Genomic DNA, 22,115 nt, shown 5'->3' with positions numbered 1-22,115 from the left:
TTTTTCTCAACATGATCATTATGGAAATATGTTTAAAATGATTAAACATATTTAGCCTCTATCTGCTTGCTGTCTTGGGGAGGGTGAAATAAGAAGGGAAAAAATTGAAACTCAAAAATGTTACAAAAAAGAATGTTGAAAACTATCTTCACATGTAACTGGAAAAATGAAAGGACAATTTCTGGCTTCAAGTGCAGTTTTCTAAAAAGTGTTTCCTTCTCACAAGACAAAAAACTAGATTCTTCCATTTCTATTTTAGTGTGATTCTTAGAGAGATGGAGACCCTTCTACAACCAGTCTTTAGATTAGAGGAAAATACAGAATTGATTTATTTTTTCCCCTCAAGGAAAGGAATATTTCATTTCCCGAAGTGTCAGCTATATGTAGCTTTTTTTTTTTCCTCCAGAAGAGTCACCACCCCAGACCAAGCTCTTTAGAGCTTGGCTTCTTAAACTGTAGGTTACAATCCTATATGGAGCCTTATAACTGATTGTGATTATGATTTATCATTAGTAAATGTTTAATTTGTATATCTATTTTATATACCTATATACCTGGGGTCACATAATTTCTCAGGGAAAAGGGTCATAGTTGGAAAAAGTTTAAGAAACCCTGTTCTAGAATACAACATATCCAGCCAGCTAAGCAGAGCCTACAAGATTTTATTTATCTTTGAATCTAGTTCATCTTGCTCATCTGAATCAAAAGACCTGGAATGGGGAGGATCTGAGTTCAAATTCAGTCCCAGAGACTTGACACTAATTGGGTGACCCTGGGCAAATCACTTAGCCCAAATTGCCTTGCAAAAAGAAAAGGGAAGGAAGGGAGAGAAGGAAGGAAGGAAGGAGAGAAGGAGGGAGGGAAGAGTAAGGGAAGGAGGGAGGGAAGGAAGGAGAGAGAGGAAGAAGGAAGGAAGATAAAGAGAGAGGGAGGAAGGGGGAAAAAGAAGAGGGAGGAAAAGAACTTCATAGAGCCCTTCTGTCTCAGTTCTCTTTAGAACGAAGCTCATGAGAAAATTACATACAAAACTCAAGCATAAAATATAACTATATAAATAAAGGTGTCAGGTGGTATTCAGGATTGTACTGAATAAAAAAGGAGTAGAGACAAAGAATAATTACAGGGAAGAAATCCTTACTTTTGGTTCCCATATTGGAAAAAAAAAACTCATTAACTCATGTTCCACCACTCAAAAAAAGAGACCATTATATCCCGAGAGGAATGTGACAAACCTGCCAAAACTGTTTCTTTACTGATGTGTTTAATTTGTAGCGACATTTCCTCACTCAGGAAAGCCCAATTCTGGAGCGTGTAAGTGACTTCATTTTTAATGCTTGCTAGTTCTCTCTTAGAAAATTTGAGTAACATAAGTGTCTTCTTGTGCATCACATGGTGCTGCTCCAGCTTCTTACTGTAAGGGAAAAATGTGATCAGTAGGAAGTTTTCAGATGTGAAAAGTGAAAAGAATTGATTGTTAGAAAATAATATTCTAGTTTCTTTTTTATTATTAATATTTGAAATCTAAGAAGAAATTGTTAATGATCTCAATAGACAATTGGATATTTTAATTTGCAATTTCCCCAATAACAAAGGGTTTTTTCCCCCCCTCTGTATTCTGGACACTCAAAAATTCTCACAATTTTTAAGATGGCTTAGAATACATTTGCTGTATAAATATATTCTCTGACTATGGCTTTATAAGAACAGTCAGTACTTTGGCAAGGAAAAATATGACGAAAAGTAGACTGGTGCAGGTGAAAGGGCCTTGGACTGGGAGCTAAGAGACCTGAGTTTGAATCTTAAGTCCTGACTTATTACTCCCCTACCTTGAAGCAAGTTATGTTTCCTTTTCTGAACCTCCGTCTTCTCATCTCTAAAATAAAGGGATGGACTAGACAATCTTTAAGACCCCTGAAACCTGCTTTAGGGGCTCTAGATTCTAGGAAGCCTTTCTATGTGGATATAAGTTGGCACATAATGTAGTAATTATTTCCCTCTTGGGGTAAAATTTGCTTCTGACTTTTGAAGGCCCATTTTCCAGTAAAAAGGCCTCTGAGGGGGCAGCTAGGGGGTGCAGTGGATAGAGCACCAGCCTTGAATTCAGGAGGACCCGAGTTCAAATCTGGTCTCAGACACTTAACACTTCCTAGCTGTGTGACCCTGGGCAAGTCACTTAACCCCAGCCTCAAAAAAAGAAAAAAAAAGGCCTCTGAACTCACTTCAATACTCACTTTCAGATGTTTTAAGACTTCCCTCAGATCAATAAACTGAGGGAACAAACTGGGCCAGGCAATAAGTGCTTGCTTTGGGTATCTGTCTTTCCATATTTCTCTAAAGTCTTCATACTCATATTATTATATGGCTCAATAATATTCTCTAACACTAACCTACTACTACTATTCCCCAATAACTAGGCAGATTATTACAGTTTTGTGCTATTAAAAACTTTCTAAATATACAGCTACAAGTAAAATATTTAAAGATTTCCATTATTGATGCTTCCTTCTTAACTTTCATATTGTTGTGACTATTTCTAATCTACTTCACGACTTCAAAAGCACCAGACTTCCTCCAGTGATGCAAGCAGACTGCAACCTCTGTCTATCAGGGGTTCTCAAACTACGGCCCGTGGGCCACATGCGGCCCACTGAGGACGTTCATCGGTCCGCCGGGTTATGGCAAATGGGCTAAGGGGCAGAGACAGAGGGTGAGTTTTTGTTTTTACTATAGTCCGGCCCTTCCACAGTCTGAGGGACAGGGAACCGGCCCCCTATTTAAAGTTTGAGGACCACTGCAGTTGCTATAGACAATATTAAATTCATCACCTGGTTGTCAGAATTTTGGTGAGGGCAGACTTTACCCTTGATGGGGTTAGTCTTCAAGGAGCAGAGGGACAGCCACTTATCAAGGCCTATATGCAAAGGTTTCCCTTCCATGGATCTACCTGAGCTGGGGTTCTGGTTATAGACCCCCCCTTTCTGATGTGTATTTTTATTCCTTTGCAGTTCTCCCTTATCAAGAACAAGTAACAAGAGAAATTCAACTAGTGCATAAACAAACATTCTGAAACACCATTCTACATAATCTAATTTGCAAAAACCATACTTAAATAAAAGTATCCAATATTTATAATAAGACTTTTCCCACCCTTTACCATGTAGCTACAGGAAAATTCTGTGAAATTGGAAAGACAAGTCTTGCCACAAACCTCCCCACTCCCACCACATGGGATGACTTGATAACTAAACATCTAATAATTATTACAATGATATAATGCAATACCTACTTGGTGAAATATTCTTTATGTGGTGTGTTAATAGTTTTAAAACCACTAAAATATGCAGTCCTCAGATAAAATGTAATCAGGTAAAGAATTTTCTTAGGTGCTCAGTTTAGATACACTAGATGCATAATCTTTCCTAGCCATTTTTTCTGGGTAATTAATTTTTAACAAATTGGCAATATAAATAGAAATATACATTCAGAGTATATGGAAAAGTGCATTACCACATTAAATTTGCATGTATTGATCCATTCCTCCTCCCAGTTATAGACTTCTAAGAGTTCAGGATCATCTATATTCCACAAAGAGCCATGAAAGAGAATTTTTGACTCAGTTTCTAAATTTGTCTGAAATCTCATGAAAATATTTACCGTAACAAAAAACCTGTCTATTCCTATATCTTTTAATGTTTTTTTTTCAAATACAAATCCTATTTTTAGCATTAAAACTTTAGCATTATTAGGCTTGGGGTTTGGCATTAGAACTTTTCTGTACCATTGACATGACTCTATAAAATGTATGGTCTTCCTTGTTCAGATAATTTACCACATAGTTTTTTTTTTTTCCAATTAAAAATTAATTCAAGTTAAGCAAAGCATTTTATGCTTAAAATGCAGGAACCTTTGGGGAAATCAGATCACATCTTTGTGTGAATTGTCAGAGCAGGAAAGAGAGGCAGCCCAGTGTGATGGAGTCAGAGCTCTTGGGTCTAAGTTCCACCTTTGGGCCAGACTGCCCTGGGGCACTGGAGCCACCCACAATAACTGCACTGGTAGTGAGTCTCACCTCCACAGGCTACCTTGATGAGTTCCACGAGTTGCCCATTTTCCAGCAGAGCATCCAGGGAGTTTTTAGGCAGCCTGCTTACAGAGAGCAGCCCAGCAGCTTCATAACTGTGGCCTGGGCCTACGGGAAGCCTTCCCCGTTGGGTAGGGGTTCTATCACTCAGTCCACTGGCACATCTCTGAGGGCCTCTGGGTCCTTCTATAACACAGTGTTAAGTTTCCAGGACAGAGGCTAGATCTTTTCCTGCTCAATTCTGCCTCTGGCCTTCCCGGATTACGGCAACTTTCAGCTAAATAACATTTATTCTAAATCCTGTGTAAATTAATGAGGTTCTGGGAGGAAGAGAATGGTTGATAAGCTGTGATCTACAAGTTGGAGAGAAGCCCACGTGCAAGAGCTCTGGGATCCACTGAAGCAGACTCTTAAATCTAGCTGAGATCATCTACCCTCAGTAGAAGGGGACTGGCTTTTGGGGGGATGGGTGGATGGCCAAAAGAAGGGACACTTATAATTCCAGGCCTGTAATTCTTGTGCCTCTGGGCTGCTGAGGGCAGCAGAAGTCCATGGAGGCCTGAGCCAAGGGCACCTTCTCTGACCGACCGGACCAAACTTGTCTTTGCACGTCCCGGTTCTCAGGGGGCCACAGTGAGCCTGGCAAACGCCTGGTGACTGAATGGTGGTCCTCCATGGCCTGACTGTGCGCCTGATGGGGTGCTGTGGTGATGGAGACGCAGTGTCTCTGTAAACTGTCATTACTGCTCCTGGCCGAGACTCTGACATCGCTCCTATGGGGAAAGGCTCTCTGAGTTCCAAATGACTGACTGAATCTTTGGGGCAGAAGCCGCATTCAGAGAAAGGAGACTCTAGTAAGGAAGCATGGGTACAAAGAACAAACTTCACACCAGAAACGGGCTCCAGCTTGGCCACCCCCTAGTTCAGAGACTCTTGGCAGGCCTCGGATGTTCCATGGGGCCCCCTTGAAGCCTCCAGGTCCTGAAGAAGGGTGGGCCTAAGGGCTGCAATTCTGACCATTCAGGGTTCTTGTCTCAGGGAGGGGGCTGCCTGTACGATGTCCGCCTAGATAAATCATGGGGGGGGGTTCCAAAGCTTCTCCACTTCTAGAGGATACTCTGAGTCACCTCTACCAGCGTCCACCTGGTTACAATTGCTTCTTTCCCAGAGGCTGATTGGAAATAATAATTTCAGAGGGAATGCTGAGCAGGAACAAAGCCTTGCTGGAGGCGAGGTGATTAGGTATGATTGCAATTACACCATTAAGAGAAAAATCTGAAAGAGCAAAGTGACCTAAAGCTCTCCGTTGGTCATAGTCCAGTGGCCCCCTGAAAGACGGCTCAAAGACTGTAATACGGGTGCAGGGTGCCTGGTCAGGCTCCCTCAGATGCCCAAACCAGGCTCCAGAATAGTCCTCCTCCGTCTTATAAGGGGCTACAATCCATCTCCCCGGGACATGCTAGTTTACGGTAAGTTGTACAGCAAACTTCCGATCATTCCCACTTTTATTTGGGGTTCTTTTGCCCATATCTTTCCCTCTGTGGCTCTCTTGGTGCTCAAGTAAATGAACCAGAAGTGCTTCCTCTCCATCATCCTCTGGGGTCATTCCTCTCAAGCTTCAGAAGATGATCTCATGTAGCTTTCAAAGAAGATTAAGTAATTAGGTCATTCTGTCCCATGCATCAGAACGAAAGGGCTCTTACTTAACCTGGGTGACTTTTTTAGCCCGATCTGAAGAAACCTGGGCCAGGCAGCTAAGTGACATGGTGGAGAGAGCCCTGGGCCTAGAGGAAGACTTGTCTTCGTGAGTTCAAATCCCACCCGAGACACTCACTAGCTGGGTGACTTTACCCTGTTTGCCTCATTCCTTATCAGTAAAACGAAGTGGAGAAGGAAATGGCGAACCATTAAATGTTTGCCGAGAAAACGCCAAATGGAAACCTGGGCAGCAGGATTGGCTGGTAGTTATAAGAGAAGCGCCAACATTGCAAGGGGGCACTTCTTCAACCGCTCAAGAATGGGTTTGGAGCAGTGAGAAACCTTCTTCAGCTGATACGTGGCATCGGGAAGATGCTCTTGAGATGGCCAGAAAAGGATTCACCATTAGCGAACACTGTGAGGGGAAAGGGGAATAAGAAGCTTCTACAGAGATGAATTTGTGTTTGGTCCAAAGACCCGAGTTTGCCTGGTAGGCCCTACTAGAGCTGGTGCCTTATTGGTGGAGTCTTCATGATCCCGAGTCGCCCTCCACCAGGGGGAGGGACCCGTGCTGGACATCCAGAGTCTGACATTTATAACCAATTAGAGAATAAAATGCGAGTTCAGGGGGTATAATCCCTCAGGTGGGGAGAGTTTCATTTTTGTTCCTGTAGCCGTTTCCATATTGGAGGATGAATGTTTGTGAGGTTTGGAGATTTGAATTCAACTTATTTTATATCGCATCATATGATATTAGGGGCCCTTTTTGTTTGTTCTCATCTTCAACTTGTAAGATCACTGCATATGTTCTGAGGGGTGAATGGACTTTGACGTTGCCATCACTCCTTTCACGCTTCCACCCCTTTCTCAAGCTCCAAGGCTCCTGAAGGAATTCACTGTCGAGGTTCTGCGACTGACTGGACTAGAGGGATGGCCGCATCTCCCCACAGGCTCCGGAGTAGGGAGGAGTCAGAGCCGGGGCTGGCGGCAGTTTGGTGCTCACTGACCTGCGCCCCCCGCAGGGTCTTCATCTCTCTGGACTCAGTTTCCTCACCTGGAGAATAATGGGACTGGGCCTCCTTACCCCTCCTTCCAGCTGTATATCTCTAACCCTGCACAGAGCCGGCCATGGACCCTTCCTTTGAACCTGTTCTAACGCAGCTTTTCTAGGCAGGCTGAGACTTCTGAATTAGCCGATTCTTGTGGCCCCATCCATTGATGGCGTTCGTGACCCTCCAAAAACCATCCTGTTCTCTTTTAGAAAGAACTCTGGAGAGCTCCTGCTTCTTTGCATGCCCAGAATTCCCAGACACAGGCAGGGATCCTAAAATCTGCTGGACAGACAGGAAGACTATCTGTAACCATCGATGATGGTTCCCAGCTGGCAGCTGTCTGGCAAATCCGGGCGTGTACAACCCTCCTTTCAGGGACCGGGTCGGTCTCTCAACAAAGACTTCATTCGTCTACAATGTGTTCATGGCATTGAATCAGAGATTGAGTCGGGTCCCCCCCCTCTTTTTAGAAAGCCACAGGTGAGAGAGACACGTGACTTCCGGGGGAAAGCAGCAGCCTGACAGTTGAACAAAATGGAGTTTGGGCTTTTGTCCGTAACTGAAACGTCGGCTTCATTAATGTTTGGAAATAATTTCTGTGGAAGCGTGCCATCAAACAGTCTCTGAGAGTGCCCTTCAGACACCCCCCGTCCCACAAATCACAGCTTCCTCTCCCGGGTCTCTGTGACCAGGGCTCACCCTCTGCCACCCCGCCCCGCCCCCAGCTCCCACTGAGCTGGCCAGCCAGGCCCTGTGTACGTGATGTGCCCTGAGGATTTCATGGCATTATTTTGATGGGCACAGCTAGTTCTGGACTGGTTCTGTTCTCCGCCTCCCTCCCCCCTTCAGGATCCTCTAGTTATCAACACACAGTCCCATAAGCTCTCTTTCCCCCTGTACTTGCCTGCTCAGACAAGTGTCAAGGAGCACCTCCCAAGTCTCTGGAAGGCGGGCAGGGGACAGGGGCTGCTTTAGGCAAGATTTTCGAAATATGGGAAGGGCTCTGTTCCTCCTCTGAGCTCTGTCTCTCACTCTGTCTCTCTCTGAGCTGCTGCTCTTTCTAATAAGCCCTAGCCCCGACCTCCAGGACTTGGGTGTGACCCCCATCTGCTCAGCCCAACCCCTCTGTACACAAAACACACACACACACACACACACACACACACACACACACACACACACACACACACCCCTACTTCATAAATCAAACAGGCTTAATGGGACTTTCTCTATACAAATCATATTCCCAAAGCATTACAAAACAGCCTTGGAGGCCCACTGAGTGATGAGAGAGCAGAGGCCTTTGCACAGCAACGACAAGGCCTTGGATCCTGGTTTGGGAGCGGCCCTCCGGGTGGGAGGCCTCCACTCCAGAACTGGGAGGACCACTTTCACAAGTCGGAGTCCACCCCAGCCAAGGAAAGGTGGCCCAGGGAGGGCTGCCCTCCTGGGAGGCCTGGGAGGAAAGGCAACCACTTTTGGAAATGGCCCTCGAGTCTCCTGCTCTCTAGCTAATAAGCATTAAATATGGAAAACAACTTATTTATGCAACAAAACACAGAATAGTTGATTAACAGTCACTCTGCTTCCCACAGGATCTATGTGGGTCTTCCCACTAATTGTCTCCAGGAGTCTCTATTGTCATCTTTCTTACCCTGTGCCCTCTGTCTCTGGTGCTAGGTGCTTCCTTCCACTCTTCCAATAAGATTCCTCTCCTCCAAGAATGATGGCAAATAAAGTCCAGGCTTCTCTCTAGGGCCCCGGGGGCTGGCTGTCTCCCTTCTCTCTAGGGCCCCGGGGGCCGGCTGTCTCCCTTCTCTCTGGGGCCCCTGGGGCCGGCTGTCTCCCTTCTCTCTGGGGTCCCTGGGGCTGGCTGTCTCCCTTCTCTCTGGGGCCCCTGGGGCTGGCTGTCTCCCTTCTCTCTGGGGCCCCTGGGGCTGGCTGTCTCCCTTCTCTCTGGGGTCCCTGGGGCTGGCTGTCTCCCTTTCTCTCTGGGGCCCCTGGGGCTGGCTGTCTCCCTTCTCTCTAGGGCCCCTGGGGCTGGCTGTCTCCCTTCTCTCTAGGGCCCCTGGGGCTGGCTGTCTCCCTTCTCTCTGGGGCCCCTGGGGCCGGCTGTCTCCCTTCTCTCCAGCCTCAGCTTCTTCCCTCTTGGGTCCTCACAGACTTCTCGGATGATCCAGGTCCCCGTCCCTCTCTGATGGCCATTCCCTGCTGGACCAGTTCCAGTCTGTATCTTCCCTCTATCTTTGTCCCCTTCCCAAACCTAGGCTCGGGGGGTTTGCACATGAATACCGGGGTCAGAGGCTTAGCCATCTCCTCCTGGGGAGAGACTGCTACATGGATAATAAAGGATCAGCTCTTCACTTTGAAAATACACTCAGTCATTTCTTATCTATCTTAATGACAATGAAGCAAGACAGAGAATAAAAAGGAGCCTCCAGCTCCAGATGCAGTTAGGGGATGGTGATTGGGGGAAGGGGGCTCCAAAGTGGCATTTGTTCAGTGCCCGGGGTCACATCACCAGCTGGCACAATGATGTAAACAGGGAAGGATGATGCCCAACAGCCCTGAAGCTAGAGAACATGAAAATTATCACCGGGCATTGCATCATGGCACTCCATAGTGTCCTAATGTGGGTACTCCCTTCACTGACGCAAATGGCCACCTTCCCACGCCTCGGGGCAGTCAGTTTTCATGAATTGCTGTGACTGACAAAAAAGAATTCATCACCTAGTGACCAATCTCGTAGTAATAAATCTTTTCTCTTGCCAAGGCTGGCCTCTGGAAAACAGACATCAAGGAGGTTGCCAAGTCTAGGACTGCATGACTTTCCAGTTCAACTCTCTGCCAAATCTCAGCCTCCTTGGGCTTCAGCCTTTGGGAGTTCGGGTCACCTCCACATCGGGGTAATAAGGCAACATGGCCTGGTTCTAACGGGGAGTTGAGGGGAGGGTCTATTTCAAAACAAAACCACAACAATACTTTTTTTTTTCCCCTGAACATTTTCCCCAAAGATATAAAAAAAAATGAGCATTTTTCCTATTTACTCATGTTTCATCTTTTACGAACAAAAGTGGATTGAAATCACTAAGTTTGCAAAGCAGCCACTCTTCAGGCAAGAATCTGCCCAATTTATTCAGCTCGACTTAGAAAAGCAAATATTGAGAGTTTTTTCCACTTTTGGGTGTGATTAACTCCAGCCCGCGTGTTTGGGAGGGACAATAATAATCCTGCTTTGAAATGGTGAAACTGAAAAATATAAAGCATTATTTCTGTAATTTGTTTGTTCTATTCATTTTCTTTCAATTGTGCCATCATGCTGAATGTGCTTAAAATAATAAATCAGTGTTAATGCACCATTATTTTTAATTATAAAAAATAAAACTAATGCAACATCTATATCTTTCTAATTCCTAGTGATCCAAAGTCTTTGCAGAAAAGACACTATTTTTTTCAATCAATATGGTCCTCCCTTTGTGACCATTCCATGAAATATTTTAATTAGCTATTTCTCCCTTAGGGACATACATCTTACCTGTACTGCTGTGACTGTCTGTGGGCAACTTTTAGCTCGTCTTGATAATGTCTCAGTTCTTCATTCACGCTCTGAAATTGTTTTTGTTGCTTTTCTAATTGCATGCTTAGATCTTTAATTCTAAAAATATAAAAAAAAATTCAGTAAATTTTAAAATATTTAGAAATTACCATTGTTTGTTAAAAGAAATGATTATCATGTAGGTGACAATGACTCGCATGTCTATGGAGCCTTATGGGTCACAAAACACACTCCTGTGAAGAAGACTGGGCACTTCCTACAGAATGTCTCTGCTGAGATGATTTCAGAGAGCCCTGGAGAGACTTTCATGAACTGATGCAGAGTTAAGTGAGTAGAAGCAGGAGATCATTGTACACAGCTACAGCAAGATTATGTGATGGTCATCTGGAATTATGCCCAAAAAGTTATCAAACTGTGCATACCCTTTGACCCAGCAGCGCTACTACTGGGATTATATCCCAAAGAAATACTAAAGAGCGGAAAGAAACATATATGTGCCAAAATGTTTGTGGCAGCTCTTTTTGTTGTAGCTAGAAACTGGAAGATGAATGGATGTCCATCAGTTGGAGAATGGTTGGGTAAATTGTGGTATATGAAGGTTATGGAATATTATTGCTCGGTAAGAAATGACCAGCAGGAGGAATACAGAGAGGCCTGGAGAGACTTAAATCAACTGATGCCGAGTGAAATGAGCAGAACCAGAAGATCACTGTACACTTCAACAACAATACTGTATGAGGATGTATTCTGATGGAAGTGGAAATCTTCAACATAAAGAAGATCCAACTCACTTCCAGTTGATCAATGATGGACAGAGGTAGCTACACCCAGAGAAGGAACACTGGGAGGGGAATGTAAATTGTTAGCACTAATATCTGTCTGCCCAGGTTGCATGTACCTTCGGATTCTAATGTTTATTGTGCAACAAGAAAATGATATTCACACACATGTATTGTACCTAGACTATATTGTAACACATGTAAAATGTATGGTATTGCCTGTCGTCGGGGGGAGGGAATAGAGGGAGGGGGGGTAATTTGGAAAAATGAATACAAGGGATAATATTATAAAAAAAAAAGATTATGTGATGGTCAATTGTGACGCATGTGGCTCTTTTCAACAGGGATGTGATTCAGGCCTGTTCCAATAGTCTTGTGATAGAGCCGTCTGCACCCAGAGAGGACTGGGGGGACTGAGTGTGGATCACAACATAGTGTTTTCACCTTTTTTGTTGTTGTTTGCTTAGTTTTTGTTTTCTTTCTCATTTCTTTTCCTTTTTGATCTGATATCCACAAGATAATTGTGGAAACATGTACATGTGGTGACCGCGTTAGCACCCTGAGTACCTTGGATTCAGCCGTACCAAGATAAGCAAAAGTCTTTATTCTAGGTTTTTAGCCAGAGAAGTGAAGAGGGTGGCCACGTAGGATCTCTGCGATTTCACTGCCTCTTCTCTCTTGCAGAAGTGACCCTGGCTGGTCTCCCTGCACCTCCTAGTCCCTCCCACAATTCTCTGTATACACCAAACAATTGGGCTAGCACAGGATAGTGGGAAGGGCCATTTTCCAAGCATATTCTTATAGAGTATTGTCCAATCAGTAATTAGCCTCAAGTGCTCGATTGTCCCATCTCTGTGCATTGACTCAAGAGTTTCAGCTCCTTACAAGTACCTACACTGCTCCCCAAGGCCGCCCACCTCACTTGGGGGGCAGCTTTCATTGACTCTATAAAGACCACCCCTCACTGCTGCTCTATGCTCTGATCCAGAGACAATCAAAGACTATCTCTTCTTATAACTGTTCTTTAAATGCTTGAAGATCATCCTCATGCTTGTCCTACATCTTCTCCACATTAAATAGTCTCACTCACAGAATCAAATATGGCAGAATTTCTAATAGGAAAGAGATCTGTTCTCAACAGCTACCTGGCCATGATGACAAGTGACAATCTAGCCTCTATTTCAAGACTTCCAAGGAAGAAGAACCTAATCCCTTCCCACCCCCAGTGCAGCCCATTCCCCTGAGGATAGCTCTAATTATGATATGAAGGCATTTTCCTCCCCAGAGCCAGTGTCTATCCCTCCACAACTTCTTCCCACCAGCTCTTCCTACTATTCCATGGGGCCAAACAAAATAAATCTAATCCTTCTCAACAAGAAAGCTTTCCTAGTACTGGAATCCTGTTATTACACCCTCCCTGATCTTTCTAGTCCCCCAGGCTAAATATCTTCAACTCCTTCAACCCATTATCATAGGAAATGAACTCAAGGCTCTTCATATTGCTTGCCTTTCTCTGGATTCTTTCCAGCTTATCAGCGCCCTTTCTAAAATATGAACCATCTTTTGATCCTCCTTTATTCCTCTTCAACACAAGGGCCTTCTCTCTTTCACCTGAAATCATCAAGCCATCAAGAACATCCTCTTGTTTTCCCTCATCGAGCCCATCCACACAGTCCAGGTTCTGGGGCTATTTGCCCATTTGTCATGGTGCACTAAGTCCCTTCACAGTTCTGGGGGCTAAGGTTTTCTAGTGCTAGAGGTCATGAACAGTGTCCTTCCCCATTATCAACTGCTCTCGGCTACCCAATCAAACTTCATTACCTTTTCTAACTAGAGGTTTGATTTGCTAAGGTAGCATGTTGAACAAAACTTTGAGACAGGCTCCCCTGAAACATCTATATAGAGTACAGAGAACAGAGACTCAAGGTGAGAGCCTTTTAAGAGAAATTTATCTTCTTGGAGAGCATCTTTATTAATATTATATATGTGCACACAAACATGAACATTTTGCCTTTGGTTTGTTAGAATAATAAATTTAACAAAAGATAATTTATAAAGGCAAATGTTTCTCAGTCCACAGACCATGTTATCAAAGAACCTACTGAATGCCAAACACTCAGCTAATATTAACTGATTAATTATTCTCTAATACAATCAGTGGGTAATGTCTATAGTACTTTTACCAAGAAAACTCCAAACTGGGAATCACAAAGAGCCAGACACATGTGAAATGACTCAACAGCAATAATAAACATCTATATAGCTGTTAAAGTAACAGAAATTCACACAAACCAGTTCTATAGAAAATACATGCATCCACCATTGTTACTTAGTATACTAAGCTGTACACTAAACTCATAATTATAGAATAGTGCCAAAAAGAAAATATTTACATTTTAATAACTTAATATGTTTATGCTTTTTATTCCACAAGTTATAGCAATGCATTTTACGAAACCCCAGAGATGAAAAAAATTCTCTTTTTTTCTCCAGGTTCTCTATTCTAAAAATAATTTGCATTAATTTGCAGCAAACAAAAGTTTCCTATTCCATGAGGCAAGGTAACTGCCAATGTAGGTGGCAGATAAATGTCTTGGAATCATGGGAAAAGTAAACAGTAGGTTATAAACTGTGAACAGCATAGTGATAAAATCTGTATACCTTAAATAATTCTGGAGCAGGCTTATACGTGCATATAGTCGAGCAGGAATACATAAAAGAGTTGTTATTCCTGTGTTACTGTGCCATACCAAACTGTAGGAAGGTACACAATATTCTCTTTTTTTGACCTCTGCCCCTTCAGAATGTTTTTTTTTTTTTTTTTTTTTTTTTTTTTACTAAATTAGCCTAATGGGGAAAATTCATATTTCTTTATTTCTTTTTTTTTTTTTTTTTTTTTTTTTGAGACTGGGGTTGAGTGACTTGCCCAGGGTCACACAGCTAGGAAGTGTTAAGTGTCTGAGACCAGATTTGAACTCGGATCCTCCTGAATTCAAGGCTGGTGCTCTATCCACTGCGCCCCCTAGCTTCCCCAAATTCATATTTCTTAAAGAAGGTCACCATCCTTCTCCATATTTGCTGTCTTTTTATAGTGACGGTACAAAAATACATATAACTGAAACTTTGGTTTCTAATTTTGTTGTTGAGTTGTTTTAGTCATGGGATTTTCTTGCAGAAGTAATCTCTAGCACATTTTACATATGAGAAAATTGAGGCAAACAGAGTAAAGAGACTTGTTCAGGATCATACAGCTAGTGTCTAAGGGATATTTGAATTCAGGTCCCCCCAACTCCAAGCTCATTTAGCTGCTAAAATTCTACTAAAAATGAAAATCAGAGATGTAATTCAACATCATTATCATCATCATGAATAAATAACACACTCATGGAAAAAGGAAAATGAGAATCACTTGATAGAGGTTAAAAATTACAGAAATACTTTTGGAAAAAAAACCCACTCCTCAATTGTAAAGATTTTCAATAGGAATAAACCACTGAGTTTGAAGAATGGAGTCAAAAGTAAGTTGCCTAAGAAAGACAGTGAAACTATCTAAATCCATAATGGGCAACATAACCATGATCTTACCCAACATTAGGTCACTAAAGAAGCATTAAATATATGTCTGAGACATGTAGATTTGTTTATAGAAAAGGAGAACTTATTTTATTGACTCAACTTCAGGTTACCACCACCAAAAATTACAGAAGGGTAAAGACAACTGGCTTATTAATATGGATTACAAAAGAAAATGGTAGCACTTGTGCAAAAAGTATTACAAAATACATTAGTTTCTCCACCTGTGCAAATATTTGGAATAATTATGGGACAGTAACATATCACAGGCCCATATTTACATGAATCTCATTGAGATGAATGAGAAAATTGAGATTAATATTAATAAAATAATCTTAATATGTAAAATGTTGTAGTTGCCATATATGTTTGTAAACTTATATAAAGTTTATAAGAAAAGCCCCAAATGCTGAAAACTATTGTTTTAGATAATAATAAGTAAATGATCATAGAAATCTAGTACATGATAAACCCAAAGAAGAGAAAAACTCATTTTTTTGACAAAAACTACTGGGAGAACAATATAACAGAAAACATGGTGTAGACCAATATTTTATACCTTATGCCAAGATAAGATCAAAATAAATACATGACTTACATATAAAAGGTGATACCATAAGCAAATTAATAAAGTATGGTTTACCTGTCAGATGTATGAAGAAGAATTTAGAGCCAAGTAACATATAGAGAATATTATGAAATGTAAAATTGATAATTTTGATAATGTAAAATTAAAGTTTTACACAAAAAACACAATACAATTAAAATTAGAAGGAAAGCAAAAAACCAGGGAAAATTTTTTTGCAGCAAGTATCTCTAACAAAGCTCTTATTTCCCAAATAAGTTAGAGAATTGAGTCAAATTTATAAATATACAAATCATTCCCCACTTGATAAATGCTCAAAGATTATGAACAGTTTTCAGATAAAGAAATCAAAGTGTCTATAGTCATATGAAAAAATACTCTAAATCACTAGTGATTGGAGAAGCACAAATTAAAAGCACCTCCTATCTATCAGACTGACTGTTGTGACAGAAACAGTAAGTGTTGGACGAGGTGTCAGAAAATTAAGGCATTAATGCAAGAGTTGTGAACTGATCCAACCATTCTGGAGAGAATTGTGGACTTTTTTTTTTTTTTTTTAATAACCCAAAGGACTGTAAATTATGTACCTTTGACCGAACTATACCACTGCTAGGTCTGTATCCCAAAGTGATTTTTTTTAAAAGGAGAAAGGACCTATTTGTAAATTTGATATATATGCATAATATGTGTGTGTACCAACTCTTTCTCTGGTAACAAAAAATTGGAAATCAGGAGGTATCTGTTAGCTGGTGAATGGCTGAATACATTGTGGAATATGAGTGTGATGGTATATATTGTGCTGTAAGAAATGACAAGCAGGATGATTTCAGAAAAAGCTGGATTTATGTGAAATCATGCAAAGTGGAGTGAGTAGAACCAGTATAACACCATACACTGTAACAGCCATATTGTACAATGAACAGTTGTGAATGACTTAGCGATTCTCAACCCTACAATGATTTAAGACAATCCCAAAGGGCCTAAAATGAAACATACTGTATGCCCCCAGAGAAAGAACCCGATATTGTCTGAATACAGCAGACTGAAGCACACTATTTTTCACTGTCTTTTTTGTTGTTGTTGTTCTTTGAGTCTTCTTGTACAAAATAACTAACATGGAAATGTTTTATGTGATTATAAATGTGTAACCTATATTGTATTTCTTACCATCTCAGGGAGGAAGGAAGGAAGGGAGAGAGGGGTAAAATTTAGGACTCACAACTTTAAAAAGTGTTTAGAATTGTTTTAACATGTAATTGGGGAAAAGTAAAGTAATAGTTAAATAATAATAATAAAAACTAAAAGATAATTTCTTTTTTTGGGGGGTCAGAACTGTGATTTTATAGGTGCAAAGAGCTTAAGAGTGAAGAAAACCCCTATTGTATCTAGGTTATACTGTAACACATGTAAAATGTATGGGATTGCCCGTCATCTAGGGGAGGGAGTAGAGGGAGGGAGGGGAAAATTTGGAAAAATGAATACAAGGGATAATGTTATAAAAAAAATTACTCATGCATATGTAGTGTCAAAAAATTTATAATTATAAAATTAAAAAAATTAAAAAATAACCAAAAAAAGAAAAAAAAAGAAAACCCCTATATCTGTGAATACTAGTGGCTATTCTGCAATTCACATGCATTTAGCGTTGCCTGAACAAAGGAAAACCAAGTGACTTACCCCACAGGATTAGTATGTGATTGATACCCAAGTCTTCCTCACTCAGAAGTTAGTTCTTTAGCCATTATACGATCTTGTCTTTCAGTGAATGAATCAAAGTATCAATGATCTATTAAGCATGACTATGTGCAAGGCAGCGTGCTAAATGTTGGAGATAGAGACAGAGAAGTTACACAGCCCCTGCTCTAATGAGGGAGACAACACCTGTAGAAGGTTCAGCTTTAAGAAAGATGCTGCGATTCCAAGGTTACAGCAACAAAGCAGATGGCAGTGCCTCTTCCTGATGCCAATTTCATAAAATCGCATCAGAGTCCTACACTGTCTCTATCAGTCTTTGCAGTCAAGAAGGTGGTGGTGGTTCGACTTGCCTGGCACCATATTCCCAACCCAAAGAACAGTCCAATGATCAGTAACCTAATTAGGAAAAGTATTTCTAACATTGTTAGATATTTTTTCCTCTTTGACAAAAAAATAAAATCAATAAAAAATCCTCTCAAGGGCACCTGGGAGAGGACAACTCTTCACTTAATTTATCCCCCTAATGAATGTTTCATATACCCGGCCATTCAGGCTCTGGAACAATACTCTCTGGGAATGTCACATTAGTTCAAACTGAGCCTATTCTGTGGTCCACTATGATCCTTTTAAATGGAAATTATCATAATGAACATGTTCACTTTTCCTGTATATGTTGTATCATCTTGGTAAAGTTAATCATAAACTATTAGAAGACAGTATGTACTATTCAAGCACAGACTTTTCCCTTATAGTCCTGACCCTGCCCAGAATGTGAGCACTCTCGGTATGAGAACAGGCTGCTGTAGGGTCAGAGACTGTTCCTGAAGAGTCCGTACTAACAGAATGTTCTGTGTCCTCTAAGCTCGATGACCAGAACAAGCATCCCCCTGCCAGGATCACAACACCTGCCTGAACAACTTCTTTCTGTTTTGTTCCCAGGAACCTGGGTGGAGATCTTTGAGTTAATAGAGGAAGGCCTTAAGAGAAAACACTCTACATTAACAATGGCTAAGCTGTCCATTACTTTTATTTATAATTAATTTGGGGAAGAAATACTTGTAAAATTCTTATTTTCCACTTCCTACTTCAACCAACACTTTCAGATTCATTTCGTTAAAAAAAAGAAAGAAAGAAAGAAAGAAAGAAAGAAAGAAAGAAAGAAAGAAAGAAAGAAAGAAAGAAAGAAAGAAAGAAAGAAAGAAAGAAAGAAAGAAAAACAGAAAAGAAATACAAAATAAAACAAAACAGAGGAGAATATTGTCATGTGTTCAGCAGATCATCAGGGAGGATTTGAGATATATAGAACAATAAATTGCCAGATCAAGAAAGTATGTATTAAAACATCCCTTCATCCCTCCTGTAGGCTATAGTTAAGAAAGGTATGTATACATATGTAGATATACACAAATACATATACCCGCCCCTGCCCCTCCCACCTTTTCTATGCCTATTAACTCTTTGCTTTAATTCTACTCTGTCTTGCTAATTACTTAACCTCCCCCCAACCAAGTATCCCTCCCCTTTTCTTCCCTGACCCTTTGCTTCCTCATCTGTCCATCCCTTTCTCTTTCTTTCTTTCTTTCTTTCTTTCTTTCTTTCTTTCTTTCTTTCTTTCTTTCTTTCTTTCTTTCTTTCTTTCTTTCTTTCTTTCTTTCTTTCTTTCTTTCTTTCTTTCTTTCTTTCTTTCTTTCTTTCTTTCTTTCTTTCTTTCTCTCTCTCTCTCTCTCTCTCTCTCTCTCTCTCTCTCTCTCTCTCTCTCTCTTTCTTCTCTCTCTCTCTCTCTCTCTCTCTCTCTCTCTCTTTCTTTCTTTCTTTCTTTCTTTCTTTCTATATATTTTTATTTTTTCAGGTTTTTCAGGTCCTCCTGATTTCAAGGCTGGTGCTCTATCCACTGCGCCATCTAGCTGCCTCCCTGCCCCCCAATCTCTTTATAGATTTTGGAGAATACAATACCCTTTATGGTATATATGTAGTGTTGCCTATTTAACCCATTCTCCACGTGAGTAGGTTTTTGGAACTGTTAGTTCTCCTCACCCTTCTAATGCCTCTGGGTCTATTCTTCCTCTGTATTTCATTCATATAATATGATTACTATTTTTACCTTAACTCTGTCCCCATCTTTTTTTTTTTTTTTGTGGTACCCTATTGTTGATGGCAATCTTAAACATTTGGTATACATTTCCTATGTAAAAAAAACAAAAAATAAAAAAACAAAAAACCAAAATACCAATAATTTGTCCACGCTGAGTTTCTTAAAATTGATCTTTGATAGTGGCTCTTATATGCTAAATTTTCTATTAAGTTTGGGTTTGGCTGATAGAAAATCCTGGAAATCTGCAAGTTCATTGAATGTCCATTTTTTGGATTCAATAGTAAAATTTTGCTAGGTATGATATTTTTGGCCACAGGCATATTTCTTTGATTGTCAATTAGATATGATCCCAGGACCTGCGATCTTTTATTATTACTTCTAGATTTAAAGAATTAAGCAATGTAATTTTGGAATTAATAGATGTATATAATGTCTATTCATCTGTGTTGAGAAGTAGGTCATCCAATTTTTATATTTTCTCTATTACATTTCTATAATGCAACACTGAGATGAAAACACTGAATTCAGAGCCAGAAGACCTGAGGGTGGACTCTGTCTTATATCAGCTATATGACCCCACACAATTCAATTGCTCCCAGTCTCAGTTTTCTCCTCTGTACAATGGGGATAATAATATTCACAATACTTCCCTCAAAAAGTTGCTCTAAGGTAAAATTAAATAATATACTTAAAGAATTTTGTAAACTATAAGACATTATGTAAATATGTCATTATTATTATGGACATTGATAGTGCCAATCATCATGAGATGAGGGGCAATTTCAGGGTTTGAAAATGTTTTTTAAAAAATAATCTGAGCATTTGCAAACACAAAAAAATACGTGAAGGTTATATAGCCACACTAAGGATTCCAAGGACTGTGAAGCAAGTGTGAGAAAGTAAAGGCATGGAAAAGGAAACTAGAATTGTTCTACTATGTGATGATCAACTGTGATGGACTTGGCTCTTTTCAACAATGTGGTGATTCAAGGAAATTTCAATAGACTTGTAATGGAAAGTACTATCTATATCTAGAGAGAGAAGTATGGAGACTGAATGTGGATCAAAGCATCGTATTTTCACCTTTTTTTTGGTGTTTTTTTTTTTTGTTGTTGTTGTTCTCATTTTTTCCTTTTTGATCTGATTTTTCTTAAGCAGCATGATGAATATGGAAATATGTTTAGAAGAAGAACCTATATTATACTGTTTATTGTCTTGAGGAGGAGGAAGAGAGGAGAAAAGGAGAAAAATTTGGAACACAAGGTTTTATAGATGAACGTTGAAAACTATTTTTGTACATATTTGCAAAAATATTATTAAAATAAAGAAAAGAAGAAGAAAAAAGTAAATTCTCACCACAATAGTTAGGATCTTGAAGTTTATCAAATACTATGTGGCTGTGCTCATTTGCTTCTGTATATTGTGGACATAATTTATTTCACTGACCAACCATTTTATTTCTTACCCAATACCAGATTATTTTGATGATTATAACTAAGGTGAATGTTGAAAACTATCTTTAAACATATTTGGAAAAATAAAGACTGTAATAAAAATAAAATGAAATAAAATAAATTGGATTGAATTGGCCATGTGATTCCTACATCTGCTTCCAAACAGCATTTCTTGGTTAAAAAAAAAAATGGCCCTTGTGACCCAGTACACTGCTTAATGGGAGTTCTAAGAGATCAAAAGGGCCACTGTAGAAAAAGGTTCATGATTTCTTTGTAAGACCCAAAGGCAGCCACAAGGGAGTAGACAATAAGTGGGAGCCTCAAATCCCATTAGGAAATGCTACTAAAGAAAAGTCTGGTACACTCCCAATATTAGAGACAGAGACGCCTATGGAACAGTAGAAAGACTGAGTGCTGGGTCACCGGCAAACACACACACTGTCAGGCAAAGCAATCCTTCTGCTTAGTGGACTGCTCTGAATTCTGTGCATGGTCCTAAGATTTAGGCCTTTGTCAAGGACAGTTTTGTTTCATGCAAAAAGGTTATTGTTCTACTTGATAATAAAAATGCATAGTATCGGTTTCTCTGAGCAAAAAGGATGTTTGCTATGTTGAGCTGAGGGCTGGGGATATTTGCTCTTGATAATTGCTAGGGCTCTCCTGAGTCTAACAATAACAAGTACTTCTCTGCAGGCTTTGATGTCTAGTAGTCACAACATTTTTCCCCAGCAGAGTAGCAGTGAATGGTACTGCAATGGTTTGAGTCAATATTGCTTCTTAATTAAAATCTCGTTTGTGTTCTTTTCAAGCATTTGATTGCTCAATATATTTTTCTAAGTCCCTTTTGACATACTGAAATGTGCTCTCTAAACAACACACACTTTTTTTCTCCATCAAAAGCTAAATAAGTTGCTCTATAATACTCCCAGTCTTTGTTGACCCAGAGAGCAAAAAAGCTGAAATTGCAAACATGAAGAAGAAGCAAATTCACTTTGCAGGAGAAAATACTAATGGCAGTTCACTCGAGAAAGAAAATTTCTAGTAAATTTTGATCAATCTTTTGCCCCTGCCTGCCCCCTATACTTCCCATCTATCCCCCCACCAACAGATTTCAGTGCTACAGTTGGGATAATAAACAAACTACTATTTTTCTTCATCAAAGGCCCAATCTTTCCAGGTTGGTCACCATTAGATTGGGGGATTAGGAAGGCATTCTTGATACTTAAGACAACCATTCATACGTTCTATTAAGGCAGAAAGCGTTTAATTTATTCATCCAATGAACTTTTTTAAAGTATTTGCTATGCACAGAGTTGAGCACAGGCTTCTTTATGATGATGCTTACAGCCTAATAAAGAAGGAGGACCAACACATATGGATAGAATAATAGAAGTGCATTAGATCAATCCAAAATAAAAAGATAGGAGAGGTCCTAGGAGAAGGTGCTTAATTACTAATGGAGTTCAATTGATGAATGAAATTGAATTAAACCAAAATGAATTAGAGAATCATGAAGAAAAATAGAGATTTAACAGATGAAGAGGAGAAA

The 22,115-nt window shown here is 40.3% G+C and overlaps 1 protein-coding gene across 1 annotated transcript in view; it reads right to left on the bottom strand.

Moving 5' to 3' along the window:
• LEKR1 (leucine, glutamate and lysine rich 1) overlaps positions 1 to 22,115 on the bottom strand; it is a 162,429-nt gene that overhangs the window by 76,425 nt on the left and 63,889 nt on the right. The window contains exons 4-5 of the mRNA XM_074298067.1: positions 10,367 to 10,486; positions 1,233 to 1,411 (exon numbers count right to left, since the gene is read on the bottom strand). Of these exons, the coding sequence (XP_074154168.1) occupies positions 1,233 to 1,411; positions 10,367 to 10,486 (299 nt within the window). The remainder of the gene's footprint in view (positions 1 to 1,232; positions 1,412 to 10,366; positions 10,487 to 22,115) is intronic.

This window comes from Sminthopsis crassicaudata, chromosome 3 (assembly GCF_048593235.1).
Source record: "Sminthopsis crassicaudata isolate SCR6 chromosome 3, ASM4859323v1, whole genome shotgun sequence".
NCBI classification, from domain to species: Eukaryota; Metazoa; Chordata; class Mammalia; order Dasyuromorphia; family Dasyuridae; genus Sminthopsis; species Sminthopsis crassicaudata.
This window is presented reverse-complemented; position numbering and strand designations above follow the sequence as displayed.